The following is a 21,486-nucleotide window of genomic DNA, read 5'->3' as shown; positions in this document are numbered from 1 at the left end:
GAGTTGGACACGACTGAAGCGACTTAGCACACAGCACACACACCAGCTGTCACAAGTGCCCTAGAAAGCGATGAGGAAGACAACGCATCCCCCAAGGTCCTTGTGTCCCTTCTCCCAGCCCCTTGGTGGCAGTAGGGAGACGCAAAGAGAGGGAAAGTTTAACAGACTGTGCGGAAATGAGCCTCGGTAACCAGCAGGCTGACTGAGAACAGGGCTTTGGTCAAGGCCACCTCAGGTTCAAAGCTTTCTCTGCATTCCCTTCATTACTAGAGTTGGTCGCTCTCTAGCGAGTTCCAGAGGACTCCAGTTCAGCGTCCAGTTAATGAGTCCTGCCGCCTGAGAAAGAAATTGCCGCTATTGAAAGCCAGACCTGGAGCCCTATCACTCCTCTTCCGGATGAGAGCCTTTGCCTTTGGGTACATCAGTTAATGATACTACAAGGGTTCAGTTTTGCACAATTACACACACAAGACAAAACAAGCTTGTGGTGTGTGTGTGTGTGTGGTGACATAGCTCTAGCTCACCCACATCTTGTTCTTGTGCTGCTCCCCGCAATTGAGCCGTCAAGAGTTATACCCCCCTCCCAAAGAATTATACCCTAGCCTCATGCCCAAGAGGCAGGAGTCCTGGATTTTTGGCAGGTTGGAGAAAGTGCAAAGATCTCCTGTATGGCTGTCACACTATCCATTATGCTCAGAGTCACACCACTATGACCACTTGGTCTAAGCGCACAGTAGAAATCAGGGTAACAACTCTTAAAAGAAATGGTGTTTTGGACTAATGGGTCTTTTGGCTTCTCTTCTACTTGCCATTCCTTACTGGAGCCACTTGGGGCTAGTAGCTTCACCTGTACATTGAAACCTCCCACTGGAAAACCACCTTATCTACTACCCTTCCTCAGGTCACATTAGCCCTGAAGCTCCTCAGAAAGGAGCTGGGTGCATCCTTCCAGCTGGGTAAGCCTGCTCCTCTCAGGGCCGTGGTCATGGTGGGGGCCCCAGGTACAAGGTCCCAAAGACTGGGGCCTTTCCACTGGCATGTGGGCTGGCTTGTGGCCGTTGGAATATTTTTGTCTGTAGCACAATACCGTGCATTGACCTTAAAGAATGTTTTTTTACATGAATTTTTTAGTAGAAAACATAAATAAATAACAGCAAGGCACAGCACAGTCACTCTTTGAAGAAACCAAGTGGAACTCATTAATCATGGAGAACAGGGCTCTGTCTGCTGAACTCAGGGATAGAATTAACTCCCGGGGCACAGTGGCCACAGTCCCAGTGAGCTGCGACTTATAGCCAGGCTCACATTCTCCACAAATGGGCATTGAAAAAGTCCCTGCAATTAAGATTTCCTCCGGTTAAGTGTCCTAAAGTTTTCCCTTGCAAGCACTCCCCCTAATTTAGAGAGACAGAGACAGAGATTATGTGGCTTGTGCGCATGATAGGGGATATAAGGCAGGCTGTCCACTAGCTTGTTAGCATCTCAGATGGAGGCAGGTTCACTGTAAAAAGTAGACTCCAGGCTTCCAAGGCGTCTATTATAAAGTGTAAACAGGCACAGCACTTGACCCACATATTCTGTTCCAGAGAAACGTGAACAAAGAGGCAACTGTAAGGATGTTCATTACAGTACTGTTTATCATTGTAAGGAAAACTAGACACAACCTGAATTCCCACCAGCAGGGAAGCAGTTAATAAACTATGGTACATCCACATGATACAAAATGCTGGACCACATTTAAAAAGGATTGTGTAAGCTTGTCGGCATGCAACAAAGTAGCCCCAAGACTGTCAAATGAAAAGAAGCACATTATCCAGCCAGGCGATCCAATGCTGATACTGTTTACACGAAACCAAAGCAAACTGCATAATTAGACATGAACATATACATTTGTAAAGGTATAAAACAAGTCCTGAAATTATATACCTTGAACAATTTCTCATGGTTCCCTCTGGGAGGGGAGTGGGACTGGTTAACAACGAAATGAACTTTAAAAAAAAAAAAAACGATTTGCAGTTTTTGAGGCTATTGCCATGAATAACTCTCAAGTTGAAAAGAAATGAAAGGAAGCCTAGTCAGATACGAACCTAAAGTTTCCCACAATGACCTTCTTCAGTATCAATAACCACTCTGGCCATGAGCCTCCAAGAATAGGTGTTTTCTCCACTCAATGACCAGTCCTGCCTCTGGCATGTCTGTTGCTGACTCTTCAAATGGCCTTTCCTATTTCTTGGCTTGATGCCCACGGGACTTTAGTTTTATTGGGAGCTTGGAGGTCAATGACAGCAAAGCACAGGAACAACTATTTTATTGGAAAGAGAGTAGAAGGATTCTGGGTCTCTTGCTCACTGGCCTTGGGTCAAGAATGAATTCTGCTGTTTGCCCTGAAGCACCAAGACTGTGCATTGTGCCAAGCAGAAACCATACTAAGAGGGGGTCTGTTCTTTGGCAAGTGCCCAAATCATGTGTCCATTCCAGGCTTAAGTTTGGGGCCAAAAGGAACTCCTTCCTCCACACAGTGCAAACGTAGCCTGGCTGTGGCCTGTGGCCCGATGCCTTCTGAGGGTCCAGGTGTCTGATGATATCTAACCTGAAGACACACTCCAGTGCACTTGATCTGTGTCAGGCTTCATTAAATCCTACACTATTCCTAGCCTTTAGTTTATTTATATAAGGCGATCTTTCCCCTGCTGATCATAAGGCCATCAGCTGGTGCTTCTCCTCTCCCCTCCTTTTCCTCTGGTTGGCTTTGTTTTGTGTTTTCTTTGGGCCCTCACTGAAATGGATGAAAGGCAAATTACAGCTGCAAGAGCCCCAGTGATGCACACAAAGAGCAAACAAGCCGCACCTACAGATCTGCAGTTTGGCTCAGATGTGGAGATCACAAAGCGGACAAATTAAAACTTAAAAGATGAAGCTCTTTTCATGAGAGATGATAGAAAGGCCAACAACATTTGTGCCAAACAACTGCACAGTCTGTGAAGAGAGGTGATGAAAACAACCCAGGGCCATAGTCGACTGGCCGGGGTGTGGGTATCTGGGCCAGGAGGGCAGGGTCTTGCTTCAACCACAAGAATGCACATTTAAACCATCATAAAGGGCCAGGTAGGCGCCAAGACAGATCCAACTAGGCCTTGACATCTGGTGTTTATGATCCATGGAAATATAATTTCTGTAACATTTATGCTTGGGTTAGGTCTGAAATACCATACTGATAACAGTGCTGTGTTGACGCCTAAGATCAGAATCGTAACAGTCTCTGCTCTTTTGGGGAAGAGAGAGAATGTGTATAGACCAAGCCTTGGGATCAGAACCAAGGCAGGAAAAGCAATGGTGAAATTCTCAAAGGTGGCTGCAAAAACAGTAATGCTAATAAAGCATACACGATGGCTAATTTAATTCACTGGCAAATCTGGTCCCAGGCCAGCTTATGAAAATGTTGACTGAGCCTGACTCTTTGTTGGAAATAAATGCTTCTGAGATGTTTTAATTTTCATCCTTTGCTACCAGGAACAAATGGCTTTAAGGATAGCCAACTGCTATGTGGACAAAATGGGTCATGATGCTCATCGTTAGAGGAAAAAACAAGGCTCTGCTCATGGACATTCAACTCTATTCTCCTGCAGAGGACAGACAGTGACATCTCTAGTGAGCCAGCTGTAGCGACTGCGGATCTGAAAACCCAGAAGCCTGTTTTCTTTAGCACCACTTGGGCAGGTTGATAGCTGTAAAAAGCACTTCTTCCTGGCTCTAGGTTTAGAAAGGAAGAAAAGCAGGATCCTGGCAGAAATAGGCTCTTTTGGACCTGCTCCTTTCCTTGGGGGCCATTAGGAATATTCTCAGACTCTAAGGGTTTGGGGTTGATACTTTTAATACACCCCACAAATATAGGGGGGTGGAAAATTCTTCCATCATCACTTTTGACCACCATCTAGAAACACTGAATTGCTGTGAGGCTGTCTTTCCTAGATCTTCTCTTTTTCTTTCCCCTAATAACTCTCTGATAAAATATTTTATATAACTATGTCACTAAATATGGCCTTCCACAATGGCTCAGTGGGTAAAGAATCTGCCGGCAGAGTAGAAGACACAGGTTCAATCCCTGGGTCAGGAAGATCCCCTGGAGATGGGAATGGCAACCCACTCCAGCATTCTTGCCTGAAAAATCCCATAGACAGAGAAGCCCGGTGGGCTACAGTCCATGGGATGGGGTTGCAAAGAGTTGGACACGACTGAGCACATAAACTCATAGTCATAATTCATGTTACTAAATATTCAATAAAGAGAACCAAATACTCATCAAATACTTCTGAAAAGATCTGGCTTTTCAAGTAAGTTTCCCCAAGTTCCTCTCCTCAAAGTTTTTATAGAATATTCCTTTTATAAAATTTTCCACCATGATATTTCCAGGTTCCCAGTAATCATATAATTATCTTCATTACTTGCTCCAAAGTCTGGAATATCTTTGAGCCTTGAACATACTGTAAGTTCCCGTTTGGTCTGGGAAAGTGCTCATAAATTGGAGATCGACGTCCCCGTGGAAGTAATAATTTGGTAGGCAAGGGGTAAGATGTTGCCACTTCTTCTCCAAAGGAAACTATCTGTCTCTGCAGAGCTGAGAACATGATTCAGCTTTGCTAGTCCCAGCCCCTGGGGCCTTGTGAAAGTAGAGTCCCATCTCCAGGGATTTGCCATCAAGAGAAATTTTGTGGAATCACATGGAGTAATTTAGCACTTAGCAACTTTTGCAAAATCCCACACCAATCATAAAAGCTGGCTCAGCTGCACAAATTGGATAAAACTCCTAACAAGCAGTAGTAATAAAAATAAAAGGAGAAGTTGACATTCAGCCTCAAGGAGAAAACCCACCTACTTTCCACAAAAATGCCCTCTAGCTCAGAAGGTGATGTATAAACTTTGCAAACATCAGTTTGTTCAAAGCCTACATCTGAACTTTGTTCTCATAAGCCAAGGTGGAAAAAAAAAAAAAAACAAATGTTTGTATAAAAATATCATCATTTTATTACATTCCACACAATACATTTTCAAATAGTTTTCAACGTCCACAAGGTATTTTGACACACAGGCAACTGAGCAATGCAAGAGATGTCACAGTTATAGGGCAAGGGGATAAGAATAGGAAGTAAAAATCTTTAAATTTTCTTGTTTTGCTGTTGTTCTTTGGTAATTTTCGATTATTTAGGTGTTTACTTGCCTGCAGCTTCATTTTTAAAGACGCAGTCTTCTTAAAGATGAGGTATCAACCTCAGAAGTATTACTGGATTTCCTATCCTATTCTGGCTTTAATCCCAATAATGTGGGACAAGGGAAAAGATAATTTACTTTCAGCATTCTGTTTTGTCAATGGCAATGCTATGATCCTGTTTTTCTTTCTTCTGCCTTCACAGGCAATTAAGGGATAGCAATTGCTAGCATAATACCAAGAAAGGGATTTTTTTCACTCCAGAGATAAGGGTTTCCCTCCTGGAACTGTTAACATGAAAGCTCTACTAAGGCAAAAACTTTACCAGCCTGAGCTAGACCTTCCTTTCATTCATTTATTTTTTAATAGTTGCTATCACCTCTTTGTCTTCTGAGAAGCAACTCTAAACATGCATGCATGCATTCACCTGTCCAGTCTATTTTTTTTTTTTTTTTTAGAAGAGAGGGACCCTTCCCTTCCTCCATGAAATACAGAATTTTGCTTTTTAAAGCTGCAAGGCATGACATTACAGAACAGCTGCCCTTTTAGCATAGTACCTGGATAATACTATGAAAGCTGCTGGGGCCGAGAGAGTGGAGAGAGACAGAGAGAGAGAGAGAGAGACAGAGAGAGAGATGTGACATCCCCAGCTGAAGTGCATTATGGGATTCACAGAGATTTGAGCAGTCTCATATTCTCAATAACAGCATGTACATAAAGATGATGCCACCATGGGGCATCAGATAAAGATACAGCAAATTCACAAAGTTGTTCTTCTTTTAGAGAAGGGAAATCCTCATGGGTGTATGGTAACTCAGACAGTTGCTACACCGGCTGGACTTCTCAGGTGTAATTTCCTGACACCATGCTTCCATGGGGTGCTTATAGGGATGTCAATCATTTCAAGGGAACGCCTGGCCCCAAACACCTCACTGGATACGGACACCCGAGATAAAAAGCCCTCATGATGGGCATGAAAGTCACTGTAAGGTATCCATGGTACCCTGCCACCCCTCCTCTCTCTCCCCCTCTTTCTTTCTCCATCTTCAGCTGGGGTAAGACACGTCTTGAAATCTCAAGGTAGCTCATGCTCTAGGCTTTCATCTTCCTTTTTTGGCAGGGCTGCTGTGGTTGAGACAGACTAGCTCTTTGAAACAGAGTAAGAGTGGGAGAGCACCATTCTTTCAGGAGGATGAAACAAACCAGATGCGAAAGTTGAGTGTGCGTTTGTTGGAGGGACCTATGTGAATATTCCAGAAGAATGCTAAGTCTCTCTCCCGCAAGCAGCCAAAAAAATCATTAGTATTTTGTTCTCAGAAGGTACCTGGAGGCTTTCAGCCCAGGCAACCATCTTTGGAGAGAATCTTACACTTCCCCAGTGGATTCCTAGCAGGAAGGTGAGAAATAAACACCCCCAAGCCTAAGCTCCAGTACACTGAGAATCTTGTTAAAATATGCATTTTCTATCAATGAAATTGGCTTCATTATTGAATCTATCCTTCATACAATATCATTAGGCAATTTATCTCTAACATCCCTCTCCCTGCGTTGCTTAGAGAGGACAAATGGGCAGCAACGGATTTATCTTCCTTATACCTTCTCCTGACGAAGCAGTAACATCTGGAAATGCCAGGCCAGCCTATGAGGGTGTATTTACCAGATGCCATGAATGCTTTAAGGGGTAGCACATTAGTACATTTAAACAAATGGTAACTTTTTATTCTCTCATAATATTCAAATAAGTCAGGGGAACAGCCTTTTATTTTAGTGGCTATAGATTCAGGCACACATTAACACCATGAAAGGAAAGCAAATGACCCCCTTTTCCCCATATTTTACAAATGATACTAACCATGATCCATATGATACCAAAGAATACACTTTTTTAACCTTCTTACTCCACCCCATCCCCTAGTGGGCAGAATGAACCCCCTGGGGTGAGGGTTGTTTTTTTTTTAAAGACAACATTTCAATCCTTCCTTCTCCACTTCCTCCTGCTCTCAACAGGCTACTGCTTTTTCATACATCAGTCTCAGAATGGTTATTCTCTATGACTTATTCCAAGATTGGACTTAACTGATAAAAGCTAAACATTCATTATGAGCTTCTCTTTTATAAGGCAACATGAGACAAATTTGCTTCAGGGCTGGAAGTAAGGGATGGTTCCACAGGCACCCAATGGCTGTTACTGTGTAACTTCAGAGACACCCCAGACGGGACTAGCTAGGAGTCATGTCTGGTCTGAGTGCAGTGGGAGAACCTTCTCTTGGGTCAGGTGGGTGGGGCCTGGGGACTGGGATGGGAGGGGCCACATTTCTTCTCATGTGACGTCTAGTTTTAGGTACCTGGAGATGACAATGGTAAGCCAACAGAAATCCAGCCAGAGCTAGATAAGGCAACAAAAAGCTTCAATCTCTTCTCCAAGTAAACAGAACTAGTACAGTATATTATTTTCTGGAACATGTACCCCCGGAGAAGTAACACAAGAGTTAAAGGGGGCCCTCTCTGAACACACTCACACACTCCCCCCCACCCCAATGAACCAGTCTCTCTCTCACACCCACGCACACACAGAGCTATTCACAGGCGCAAATGTATACTATGTACAAACACACAGATCCGGGTTTCCCCTCAAGTCTCCTGGCAGACTGCCCACCAGAGAGGAGGGATGGGCTAAGGCAAGGGGAAGAAACAAGGAACCAGTCTCTGGAAGGAAACCAGCTGAGCCGTGAGTTGTGAGGTGCTTAGGGGCGTGTCTCTTCTCGTATTCCAAGATGCAGCATTGTAGAGTTGGGGTTGGGCGGTTTGGAATCAACAAAAGGAAAACAAACAAAAGAACCCAAGGAGAATGGTCGGGATGGATACGAGCGCACAGGGTTTGGGCCCAGAGACAGAGATGTCTGAGCGTTCACACAGAGACTAGGCGAGGAGGAAAAAGTGCAAAATCGAGGCAACGTGTTTGCAGTCTTTCTTGTTTGATTTGGGTGCGGTCCTTGCTTCGGCCCTCAGCAGTGCGAGCTGCGGTCTTGCTCTAGCTTAATGGTTAGGGTGGGTTCCACCGCCAGAGGGGCCCCGTTGGTGTAGTGGGAGGTTTTGTAGGTGATGGAGTGATCAGTCTTCTTGGCCGCATAGCGGAACCGGTGGTAGTGGAGCACCAGGGCCAGCGCGACGGAGACCAGCACCAGCACGGCGCCCCCGGCGGCCATAACGTAATACCAGTAGGCTGGGATGGGCTGCACGGGCACCGTGTCCACTGTGGGCTCGGTCCCCGGTAGGAGGGTGCCCCCTGGTGGAGAGACACAGAAGAGTGTTGCTAGGCTGAGAGCATGCAGACTAATCCAAAAACTAATTAAAAAAAAAAAAAGAAAAGAAACACACACATGCTTTGGAGTGGATAGGGAAGGGGACAGGGGAACAAGATGGTACTGAGTATTTAGGGTGGGCCAAGCACTTTTCAGTGATTGATATTACCTCCTACTTACAACCCTATCAGGTAGGTACTCTCGGACCCATTTTACAGATGGGGAAATAGAGGCTCAGAGAGGTTAAATGAATGGTTATATAGCAAGTAACTGGTGAGTATTGTATTCAACCAAGAGCTGTATGATTCCAAAACTCTTTTCTTCTTTCTGTTAAACTCTATAATATGCAGAAGCATTATGATTCTCTCTCTCTCTCTCTCTCACACACACACACACACACAGGAATACATTCAAGTGATGTTAAAATGACTTCTGGGATTCCATAGGACTGATTCTCTGAATGGGTGGAAATAACAATATTTGGTCTGGCTGGCCAGCATTCTCAAACAATGTATTAATTAGGCTGGCTAGACTTGAAGGGGAATTCCACTTTGGTTTGCCAAGGCTTCCATGCCCACTGAAATCAGCCTGGTCTTGTCTAAACAGGTCAATTACCACTGTCAAGCAATGACTAACACATCTTCATTTTTTAATTGAATGGAGGATTTAAAAAGCTGATTGGAAGGATGTTGCAACCAAAAAATGTGGGTGCAAAACAATAGTAGGTATGTGAGAGCGACAGTGAATAAGTGAGAGCAACGGTAGGGAGAACATTCTAATCACAGAAAAGATAGAGGATGGAAGAGAAGCTAGCAGAGGATTTACAAGGCAACCACATTCACTGGCCAGCCTCTGGTTGCCATGGAGATGATGTCGTAGATTTAAGCCCAGGGTAACTCTGGGGAAAGGCTGGCTGGAGTCCCATTTAATGCAAAACAGTGCTACAACTTGATTCTCCCAACGATTTACATCAGATGAGAATCTGGCCCAAATGGGACTAGGAGCTTTTGAGCTTGCCAAAACCAGACATGATCTTTACTTCTGAAAAATGATGTATGCTTAACCTATGAAAAATTCCTCCCTAGCTGCTTACATCAAGTAGAGGTGGCCAGAAAGATGTGTCCTCTCTATCCGTGGAATATCCCAGGTGGGAGCCACAGTGGTGGGGGAGGAGATGCTGCTGCCTTCTCCTTGGTCCTAACCCTGTGGGTGCATCTCTGCTCGACGCAGACAAGGCTCATTGATATTTTCATGCCTCCCTCACAAGACGTGGAGGTCCTCAAGCAGAAGCACTGGCTCTCATCCTGGTTTCTACCTCAGGGTATGTATGCACCAAGAAGGCTCTCCACAAATGCTTGTGATTAAAAGACTGAACGGAGGTGAAGACTCCTATTTCTGAGTCAGTGTTTGCCAACTCCTGCAGCCTGAACCCCGGAGCACCTCTCTTTGATTTGGGGGATAGCTGAGGGGTGAATCAGACCTGAGGCCTTCTCAGAAGTGTTAGAAAAGTGAGAGCATTTTTCTTGGAAAATCTCTCAGAGCCTGTTCACTTTTCCAGCTCTTAATCACTGACTCCTCTAGTTTCAGGGAATCCCCTTGTGCTAGGGTACAGGGTTCGTCGGTGCGTCTGAGCCCATCAGAAGTGCCACAGGGTTGGGAGGAGCTATGACAAGGATGTGTCACCAGCACACACCCTGGCAGCTGTGGCCGCCGCCCCTGGGGTGGAAAGGATTCCAGAACCCCAGGGTCACCACCACGCCCCTTTTTACACTATCTTCTTCCTTACGTCCTCCTCTATTTGTGTTCACTCCCAGACCATTTCCACCTTTTAATAATTTCATTACTGTAGCTGAGAAAGCTCCCTCCCTCCAGCCCTCCTCCCCTCCCTCCCTCCCTCTTTTTGTGACCATATTGAAAATTATGCATGGAAACAGAAAGAGAAAGCAAAGCACTGAAAACGGCTCCTTGAAGTGGCCAGCTCGTGAGTCATAGGACGTGGTGTCAACTCGTTATGCAGGTCACCAAGAGGATCTGCTGCTTGGCAACCATCCTGCCGATGGCTTTTCATGTGGGCTCAGAAGAACGCACGAGAAACAACAAAGTGTGCAGAGATGGACTCCAGATTCCTCTGGGCCACCTGCCTCTCCCCAAAGGGTGTCCTCGGGTCTGCCTCTGATTTCCATTTGGCTCCACAGTGAGACCCACCCTCTAATGAGGCCGCAGCTCAGCCATGAGGGGAAAGGAAGGCAGTAAGTCCACAGGGATTAACTCCCCCTCTGAAGCGCCTGACCAGACCACAGAGCAGGAGCACTCATTTGTGTCAAGCATAAAACAGTCACAACTGCTCTCGCCCCACTGTCACCACATCATCTCAGTTCAAAAAGCTGCTTTCCCTCAGCCACAATGCTGGTTCTCAACACTAAATACACTGGCTCATCTCCCACCCCCAGGGCTCAACACGCTGGGGCTGAGGCCTTCTTCACTTGACTCCTAAAATGTTGCTTATGATAGCCACAAAGCTGGGGCATGGTGGGGAGGATCTAGGGGACAGTAGAGAACCCGCCTGCCAAAGATAGAGACATAAGAGACTCAGGTTCAATCCCTGGGTCAGGAAGATCCCCTGGAGGAGGGCATGGCAATCCACTCCAGTATTCTTGCCTGGAGAATCCCATGGACAGAGGAGCTTGGTGAACTACCAGTCCATGGAAGTTGCATAGAGTCAGACATGACTGTAGCAACTGAGCACTGGAGAAGAAGTCACCTTATGTGGGTTACAGATTCAGAATCAGAGCTAGAAACCTGGCCTCAAATTCTGCTCTGCTCTGGAAGACAATCCACTTTCTCATAAAACCTTCCTCCCATTTCCTGCTAATACTCCCCTCCCCAGAAATGATCACTATGTAGAAAATTTTAGTGACAGAAGCCATTTGGTGGACGACATCATATTGGCTCCTTAAACATTTTCCTTGGACATTTGTTTGGAGAAATGAGAAAATATACTATGTGAATTTGTGTTTTTAATGTTAAGACAGTCAGAAAAGACAGGATACAGCTAACAGTCCTCCTCTCATCCCCCTCAGGCAATTTTTGATGACCTGCAGTTGAGGGCCAGAGTTTCTTAGGACCTTCTCCAGCTAAAGAGACTCAACTCCCACAGGCTGCTGCTTTAGAATCTGGCTCTGCGGCAGTCTTCAAGGGCTGTATGCTAATGAGGCTGTGGTCTGCCAGCCAGAGAAAAGGAAGGTCAGTAGGGCTTAAGTCCTTTTCCAGAGCACCTTCCTAGATAAGGGCAGCAATCCCAGGAATGTTGGATGGATGGATGAATAGATGGGGTACGGGGGTGGAAGGTGGCTAGACGAATGAGTGGACAGCTGAATGGAGGAATGCATATTGGACCAACATTCAGACTTCCTTGAAAAAACCTTGATGACCTAATGGTACTTCACAGAATAGTTATTCTTGGAAAGTGTTAGATTCTGTTACCTCATACCATGCCTCTACATTAAAATGCAAAAAGGTGCCCCCTTTGGGCAGATGCTGGTGAGTGGCTGCATTTTAGCCCCACTTGCCCCCTCAGCCATATGAGATGCCCGGGCCATTGCTTCACAACTCAGGAGCTGGAGACATGCCCCCCAGGATGGGAGAAAAAACTCAGGTGACTTCAACTTTGTCCAACACTGATGATGTGCTCACCTGAAGAGTCCCTTTGATTGTTCAAACTTCCCCCATGTACTCACAGACTTTGATTTCCCCCCAACAGAAAGATGCTTTCAATGCCTGTTCTATTTTTCATGAATTTCCACCTTCTAATTCTGTATACAGTTTTCTCATCATGTAAGATAATGAGAAACAGAAATTTAAATAGTCAATAATTCCAAGTGTATTTGCAAGGTTGAGTAGGCTTCCACCTGTAAAAGTTCTGAGCCCCCTGGAGAAAGGGGTGGTGCGAAGGTAAGAATTTAAATTCTGAGAAACAATAGATTCTAAGAAGTCCTGCACGGCAGGATAATACACTTGATCTTAGCCAAAAGGCCGAGAAGCGATATGGCAGTATAACAAAAAAAATTACACAGTAGGTAGGTTCTTTCCATTCCTGTTGTGCAAACAGGGTTACTGAATTAATAAGCAGCTGGGAAATGTGAGCATAACTACCGCTCTAATGAGTGGAGACTTCCTGGGTGCCAGGCATTGGACTACTTATCATCTTCATTCTTCATGTCTCTCAGATGGGAAAGTGGGGAACCTGAGAGGATAAGTGACTTTCTCCTGGTTTTGCCTGGAGGAAAACTGGGGAGGAGGACGGGGGCAGCACAGAGTGGAACCCGAGAGATGGCCCAGAGCTTTCGGAGGAAGCGCACACGGCTGGGAAGTGGCGGGGTCAGGACTGGAAGTACATGGACCAAATCTCCGCCTGTGCTGGAACCCAGGGGTCAGAAAATGAACTCTGGCTCTCAGCCTATTTCTGTACATTTTGGAACACAGCCACCCTCATCACATATGGCTTATGGCTGCCTTTGTGCTACAGGCACAGTGAGCCCGAGCCACACAGAGTGTCATAGAGCCCAACATGTTCACTATCTGTCCACTGACAGAAAAAGTGTGCAGACTCGGCTCTAACCACGTGGGGTGGAACAGGAAGCAGACCTCTCCCTTTCTGCTTCTTTCTTGTGTCTGAACCTGTCTGCGGATTGTCTCAGTCAAATTCTCACTGAATCACCAAAAAGCGAAAACATCTCCTGCAGCTAAGTTTATGAAATGTCCTCCGGACCTGGAGGAGTCACCCAGGTTTCCAAGAGAAATGTTTCGAAAGATACCTAATGTACGTAAATCATCTCTCTTGGAGCGGGGAAGAAGGGTTCATTGCAAATCAGAACTGTTTCAGGCCTGGCCTGTCTGCAGTCTCGCCTGTGTAGGTTGAAAACAAAGAGCTGGAGAAGGGGCATTTCAGTTAAAACATTTATTTAATTTGTGAGATTAAACAAACAAAAGACAAAGCTGGCTTCTCTAGAGAAGTTTATAGAAGAGGGTCGAAGAACGTGGTCACGCCCACAGATCTGTTCGGAAGAATGTAGAAGTATAAAATCTCCCTTCGAAATGACTCTTCATTTGCCTGCACTCAGTGTGTGTGTGTGTGTGTGTGTGTGTGTCGGGGCGGGGGGCGGTCATTGGGAGATTTCCACTCAGTTAGTAGGAAAGCTGCTGCCTGCCCCCACCCCAAGACCTGCCTAAGACACCCCTAAACCCAGATCCGTGGCTGCCTGAAGTCTGAACACTTGTCCTCTCTTTGGTGGCACTTAGATTACTTCTTTTAAATTAAGGCTTGTCCTTTCTGTTCCTGGAGTGAGGAAAAGTCAGTGAAAAAAATTTTCTTCTCCCCTTAGAGAAACCGATGCTGGCGGCAGTTTAGGTGAATGGTAGACTTGCAGGGCGATGTGTCAGACCTCTGCGGCTCGAACCTCACAAAGGACGCCTTGGCGTCCCCTTGGGCAGCAACAGCAGCCGGGCAGTTAGTGGTTCACACGCATCTCATCCCCAGGCTCCCCCGCTCAGCAGCACCTAGCTCTGATCTGGCAGCTGGGGACCTCAGGGGGAGGGGGCCAAGAAGAAGGAGTCACACCCCACAGCTGCCTATCTGGAGTCCTGGCAGGGGCTGGGAATACTTCTCTGCCTTTCATCAGAGGATTACTGCGAGAATGCCATTTAACCCTCGCTGCATCTTGCAAGTGCTTCTAGTCAAGAGAGTTGTGGGAGAAAGGGATGCCAGAGAGAGGGGAATTTGAGGCTCATCCCAGGTCTTGTGCCCTGGCATAGGGGGCATTACCCTGGGGAGCAAAGTCTCAGGGAGGCAGCCTATTGGCAGATCAACCGGGGATAAGGGTGGGGATGGAAAGATGGGGAAGAGACATGGCAGAGATGGACCAGTTGGTATGAAATAACCAGACCTGAAAACCTGAGACACAGGGTCAAACCCTAGGCATCTGTCACTGCCCCAAATGGGTCCCCTCTATGCCCAGGAGACAGCCTGTGCTGTCCTCTTTCTCCTAGTTTTACCTGGATGAAAACTGCAGAAGACTGAACGAAGAGAGGCCCAAGAGATAGGGCCAGCAGCCCTCAGAGCTGGTCTGAGACATAAAACCCACGCTCACAGCTGTGAGCAGGAGCTACTGAAGCTCCGCCATCAGTGGTTGACGCGGCACTTTTGAATCCTTCACGCTCACTACCACCCATGCCTGGGACTCCCATGGGTCTCTCTGCTCCCGCTCTGTTCGAAGCCCACAGCCTCTAACAAGAACAAGAGCTCTTGCTTCCACTGCAACCTGCTAAAAACAACTACCTGGTAAACAACCACAGAACTCAGATTATGGGCTTTATATATTTTTACTGGCTTCCTTATTATTCTTTTTACTCGTACTGAAAAAAGAAAGCATTGGTTAAAAAATAATCCATCACCTTAATTACACCACTTTTCGGTTCTCTATCCCACCCCCACGCTTTACACAGTTTTTCATTTGTTAAAGCTCAAATTCTAGAAAAAGATACATGATGACACTATATCTATAGCCACTGCTTAAAAAAAAAAATAAAAGCACACCCAGGCTACATTGTTTAGAACAACAGCAAGAAAGTCTTTTTAAACATCACATGACAACACAGCTTATTCATTCCATCTCCTCCTCATCCCCTCTCTACACGGCTCTCTTTTTCAGTGTGGCTTGTGTCTCTTCACTACTGACTCATATCCTGGGACACAATCAAAGCATATATACCAAGCAGAAAACACAAGGTGATTCGAATAAAAAGAAAACGTTCCATGGCAAGAGATGAGTAAGAGGCAGAAAATGAAAGACACTTCAAAATATAAAAGATCAAGACTATCTAATAAGCCTCAGTCCAGAAGCCACTTTTGTTGCATTGCCTTAAAGGTTTACCTAGCATACATTGGTCTCTCATAAAGAATGAGATTGCTTCTGTCTCATGGTAAATTTATAATGGAAAAGAAAAACAATCTACATTCAAAAAAAACCATACTAACAATATATGCCTGTTGTTAATAGGGTTTCACCATCAGCTTTCCATATCCTGCTTGCCCAAACCTGATTTCTCTGTTTCTCTATTTGAGTGAATAGCCTGGTTTAACTCCCAAGGCATTCACTCTCCCACCAAGAGAAGGCTGCCACCGCCCTGACCCGGAGAGGTCAGTAGGTTAGGTATAGCGAATGTCCTCTTTCCTCTCCCAAATGGAAGGTTTCGCTCAAGTCAAAACCCAGAGATGTCTACTGAAGTTAGAGGGGCTCTAGCCCCCTTCAACCCTGGCCCTGGGTTCATCTGGCTACCAAGTCAGAGTTCCATATAAAACTTGCCGACGTGATCAACACTGTCCATTCTCAATTCCCATTCTGCCTTTGACTCCTGAGCCATGTCTCTGGAGTTTGGTTTCCTCCTTCCAAAGATGCTTGTTATTTCCCAAGACCACAGCCGTGGGCCAATCCATGCCACTCTAGGGCTGCCTGTGCTTAAGCCCCAAACCAGCCCATCGGAAGCACGCTGGAAATTCTTACCTTGGAGTCCCTAAGCCCTGTGTTTATTTTGGCTAAATGAGCACTGCAGCTCTGAGGCTATTTTATTTATATATATATTTTACAAGAGAACACGACTGGCCTGTGAAGCCTCATGGTAAACACAGCCTCTGCGACAGCACATGTGCCCTGGTTTGTTTATTCACTTACAGAAGCAAAGCACTTAGCCACTGAACTTGTCAGTCATGGACCTAGACATCCATGTTCACACAGCAGAGTGTCTGTCGTTGGGGCTGAGGGCCCTAACCAGCCTTTTCTGGGAGCTTTGAGTCTCAACAATCAAAGTCACGTGAAACAACATAAGCGAGTTTACTTCCCCAGCATCAACATTACCTTGGGTCCCGAAAGTTAGAACTTGAATTCAACTGTTATCCAAGCCGTTCAGTTTTGATCTCAGCTTTTCCTTCCGATACTTTTAGATTCACGTTAACAGACAATCTCACACCCAAGGAGCACCAACACATGCACAGGATACTCTTAATTCTTGAAAAATGTGCAGTGGGGAGTGGGGATGGGGCTCAGGGAGGCCAGGAAGGGTGAGGAAGAAAGAAGCAATATCCTAGATAGGTTTCCCATCCCCCCTCTCCCTCATCTACCGTCTTAGTGCTGTGGGTGATGAGTGGCAAATTGAGCGAGATGATTTGAAGTCAGAGAGCACATCTAGGTGGCAAAGCAGGAATCCATCTTTGTCCAGCCAGGAGCTGGACAGATTAATGAGAGCGAAGATAACGAGTCTAGACTTCAGATATAAAAATGACTTCCCTTATCTCTGAAATGCTGTCACCTGTGGGGTTAAGGCCAGCCAATATAAACAGGGCACAGAAACCCTTGGGATTGTTTGCATAAACTAGGTTCTGTTATTAGGTGTGGGTGAACGTCTCTGAGTGTGCTTATACACCCGGGCCAACTCATGGGAAGCATTTACAGAGTGGTTTCCAAATCCTTAGCACTGGAACCCGGCTGGAAACGTTAGCAGTGTCAACCAAAGAGGGTGAGATGTGAAATACACTGCATTTTAGCACCCCCAAGTTTGGAGGTTAGTTTTCCCTCCTGGGATAGGCAGGCATCCCACATTCCTCTCTCTTTGCTCTGTTCTCTACTTACTTTATTAGGGATAAAATGTCGCTTTCTATTTTTCAGTCCTGTATTTCAAGTGCTCTAATTCCAGGCACCAAATGAGCCTCCTTCTTCCCTTAACCAGACGCCGTCTCCAGATTTCTGCAACCTTCTCCACTTAGGACTGCCATTCCTCATGTCTTTCCCCTAACTTTCTTCCCTTACACAGCTGTGTACCTCGCTGAGGGTTAATTGAGACTGCTGCCTTGGTGCCCTGTGACTGGAAAGAAACCATCTTTGGTCGAAAATAAATCATTGCCACCTCATTTCACTTTTAATTTACTACGGACTTTTTTTCTTTTTTTTTTGGTTCAGTCTCCCCACAGTCTCTCTTTTCTCACCACTCATGCATTTTCAGCCTCATTGCTCTCCATTGGACAATGCAAAGCTGAAAGGTTTATCTGTAACCTATTTGTCTCTATTATAGGTTTCTAAACTTTAATTAAACCAGAGACAGCCAGGCTCTCAATTGCCCTTTCCCTGTATCTACAGGTGTTGCTGGCGCCATCTAGCGGTGAGGTGTGGCATCTATTTTTCTCTTGGGAGCTTTCTCAAATCTGGAGGCTTATCGCCTCCACCAAATTCACATCACATGGGAGGAAGGAAAAGGCATGCAGAAATTTAAAAATAACTTTTTTTTTTACCTTGAAAATTCTCACCTGCAAAAGCTGAGATGGGTTCTGGAAAAAAAAACAAAAAAAATTGAGTTAGATGAGAGGAATACATAAGGTGAACACAGTGTATGATGAAGATGAGTTTCATCAAGCTTTTTCATACTACCCCATGCCTGCCACAGGCTCTGGGTCTAACACATCATCGTCATGGGGGCCAGGTGGGAAGGATTCTCAAAGTTGCTTTGGAACAAAAAGTCCTTTATAGAGTAATGGGTCCCTGAAGCATTGTAATCAGTCACTTACCACTGATTACTTTCTCAGAGCCTGGATTAGTTTTAGATGCCGGGGGCCCAGAGAGTTGCCTGAAGGGACTAGGGCGGTCTCAGGTGCTTCTGACATCATCAGGCACACACACACCCGGGACCCATGTGCCAAGAAAAGCACTTGGTGAGTTATTACAGTCACTCTGCGGAGTGAACGTAGGTCTCCTTCCTTCTCAGGATTTCCTCTTGCTTTGGGAATGTCCATGGCTCTGATGGGAGGTGGTCCATGGAGTGAACTAGACGACCTGGCTGCTCAGTACTTCTGTCCAAGGAGACAGTGTCCTTCCGGTGCTGGTCACTTGGCATGCAATGTTTAATCTTACAACTCTGGCATGTTGGGGATTAGAGATATTAGCTTCAAAGCAAAATCTGAATTCTTATTTCACATGCCATGGCTCGTCCTGCAATTCATTCATGTAAAAGAACTGCCTGGGTAATTGTGTTATCACTCCAATATAACATATGTACTATTTCTGCTCACCAGTGAAGGTTTCCATTAAATCCATTAAACCTTTCCAGCATGTAATTCTGACTGGCAGTTGCTCTCGTCCTCTAGCATTTTCTTTGGTAAAAGCTGGAGTCTGATGATGCGGTCTTGGCACCCAGAATCTTCATATACTAAGTGCATGTCCCTTTCTGAATGGGAGCAGGGGTATAGCATTCCACCTCATCTGATACCTCTCCCGTCCTGACTGCAGCCTAAGCTCTAACTGAACTCACATCTCACCTCCTGCATGGACTGGTGCGACCCCACCCATTGGGGGAACAGCTGTGTTTGAAAACGAGGTGCTGCCTCCCCTTGTGGATCCCAGCCCTCGGAGGAGACATGAAGAGACACATATTCACGTACCCATGCAGTTCTCCAGTGGGACATCGGTGCTTATCCGAATGTCATCAATGGCAATTTCTCCCGCACGTCCTTTTCCTATAACTCCCTCGAACACAATCTAGAAGCAGGAAGAAAAAGTTCCAGGGTTAACTGAGCTTCTTGGTGCAAACAGTGCAAAGATTTCCAATTTTCTGTTAACTGTAGCTTAAAATCTGTGTGTGTGTGTGTGTGTGTGTGCATGCACACGCACATGTGCCTTACTGCACCTGGTACACATCTGTTGACCACATGGCTCTGGTACTTGAAATCTCAATTTAAAATGAGTTGGTTGAAATCAAATGCATATTTAAGGGGATTAGAAAATACATATATATAACTAAGCGGTGGGCATTGTTGTCCAGTAACTAGAGTTATTGACTAAAAGGACTACAATCAGAGCATGTTTAAAGGAGAGTTGAAATTTCCCTAGCCATGTTTGATTTTTTTCTTTTTCTCACAAATCTTTCAAACGCTTAACCCAGGTATTTGGAAACTCAAGAGGACATGAGCAGGTAGGGGTACTGTGAGGAATGTAGTGTACAGGTTTGAATTACCTTGGCGGTAACAGTGTCTTATAGCTCCATTATTACAACTAGCAGGTAAGTGATTTTTCTTCACCACTAGTTTGCCGAGCACCTACTATGTGCCAGGCACCCTGACAGTTACAAAAGCTAAGAAGACAAGACCCTCTGCCTAGAGAATCTTACCGTCTAGTGGGTGAGACAAAAATACCAACAGGGAGTAGCTCTGCCACACAGTGAGGTTTCTAAGTAGGAAGGCAGGGACTCAGGCTATTCTGCAAGCGTGAGAGGGACTGCAGGCTGCATGCAGGAGCCTCTCGGTTCAGTGGTCTCCAGTCAGCCCTCGATTTCGCCCTCTCTGGGTTCTCTCTGCAAACGAGCACATGTCCTCTGGCAAGCTGAGCGAGCAGTTGGCTGCCTCACCAGCCATCTGTTGCTGCCTCTCGTCTGGGGAGGAGTAGGTTAATGCTTTGGCTGGTTCTCAGTCACCTCTTCCACAGTGCCTACTCTACCCAAGTTTCAGCCACAGCTGCGCATCCCCATCTGTGCCTCAGTCTCTTGCTCTGTGAGGGCAGAGATAATAGAATTCAACTCCTGGAGCTGCAGGGTGAGAACTCACTCATGTAGGAATCTCTCTGGTCTGCTGACCACTAAGCACCAACAGCCACCTGAACACTTGGGAAGGGGCGGGGAGGCTGTTGCCCTCTCTTCCTCTGAGTCTCAGGGGTTCCCAGGGCCTCTTTTCTCCTGTGTGGAGGGTTTGTTTGTGTTTATTTTCTTGGCTTCTGTGTTCCTTTGTCAGCCTACCTGATAGCAATCTAAAATAAAATGGAGAGAAGAAACATTTGTTGGGGAAGATTTCAGCAGTATAAAAGGCAATAGGAGGAACAAAGAACCAAGTCTGGGTGTAGAGATAGGCACATTCTGAATAACAAATAAGAGTGTCATTTAGTTGCCGTGGCAACGGGAGAAACACAATGAAAACAGCGGCGCTTAACCGCGTTCCCTAATGATGAATGGGCACGGCCTTTGAAATATTGACACGCAGATCTCAAGGATCCCCTCGGATCTCCGTACCGTCTCCCGTCGCCACCCCACCTGGTACTCCATGTCGTAGCTGGGCAGAATGATGCGCCCGTGTTTCCACTCGCCGCCCTGGTCCTCGCGGATGACCCAGAGGAGCTTGCTCTCCTGGCTGGCTTCGCGCACCACCTGCAGCGCCACCCCGCGGCCGCCCGTGGCTTGGTACTGGAACTCCATGCACACGGGGCTCCGCGGCAGGTGGACCGGTGGGCTGATGAGTCGCGCGTACTGGCCCTCTCTCCGCCCATCACTCTGCAGCCGCAAGAAGTTCCTGTCATCTGGAGAGGAAAACAAACCCAAACAGAGGTCCCTGGTAAATGCTTGGGAAGGACACCAGCTGGCAGTTGTGGCCCCTCGGGGGGCGGGGGGTAAGCCGGGGCAGAATTTGGGTTGTCCTTTATTTACGAACTTGTTCTCCAGGCTCTGTGTTCCTTTCTTAGGGCTCTGATTCAAATGCTGCATCCCCTTAAGGCCCTTTCTTGAGTCTTTATGTCAAGAAGGTCCCTCCTGCCTATTTTCTCTGCATCCCTTCCTTTGTACCTTTTACATATGGCACCTGGTGCCATCCGCCTTAGGTCTTGGTTGGCTGTATTGGTGCTTGTCTTTTCCCCCTAGATTCTGAGAGGCCAAGCCCACATTTTAATCATCATCAGCTTACCCAAAGGGCCAGGGCGCTGTAAGGAACTGAATAATAAGGGGTGAAGTGACTGCTAGACTACAGGATGGTTCTAGCCAGGTGGTTTATGCTCCAAGCCTTTATCATCTTGGCTGGGCACTGTCCAACTGGAAGACATTTACAACCTTCTGTCTCCAGCAGTGCTGGATGAAGCCTGGGCTCTAGTAACTGCAGCTCAGAAGCCCGGCATCCTTGTTCAAGCA

General features: G+C 46.3%; 1 protein-coding gene and 1 pseudogene across 7 annotated transcripts in view; both read right to left on the bottom strand.

Moving 5' to 3' along the window:
• NRP2 (neuropilin 2) overlaps nucleotides 1-21,486 on the bottom strand; it is a 119,998-nt gene that overhangs the window by 15,526 nt on the left and 82,986 nt on the right. The window contains exons 13-16 of one of the 7 annotated variants that reach the window (XM_061382282.1): nucleotides 20,623-20,885; nucleotides 18,986-19,082; nucleotides 17,843-17,878; nucleotides 4,999-8,489 (exon numbers count right to left, since the gene is read on the bottom strand). In XM_061382282.1, coding sequence (XP_061238266.1) covers nucleotides 8,209-8,489; nucleotides 17,843-17,878; nucleotides 18,986-19,082; nucleotides 20,623-20,885 — 677 coding nt within the window. In that variant the 3' untranslated portion in view covers nucleotides 4,999-8,208. The other 6 variants (XM_061382292.1, XM_061382317.1, XM_061382300.1 and 3 more) reach the window with 6 other exon arrangements.
• Nucleotides 12,441-12,549, bottom strand: LOC133236304 (U2 spliceosomal RNA; annotated as a pseudogene).

The sequence above is a fragment of the Bos javanicus genome, chromosome 2, assembly GCF_032452875.1.
Source record: "Bos javanicus breed banteng chromosome 2, ARS-OSU_banteng_1.0, whole genome shotgun sequence".
Taxonomy (NCBI): Eukaryota; Metazoa; Chordata; class Mammalia; order Artiodactyla; family Bovidae; genus Bos; species Bos javanicus.
This window is presented reverse-complemented; position numbering and strand designations above follow the sequence as displayed.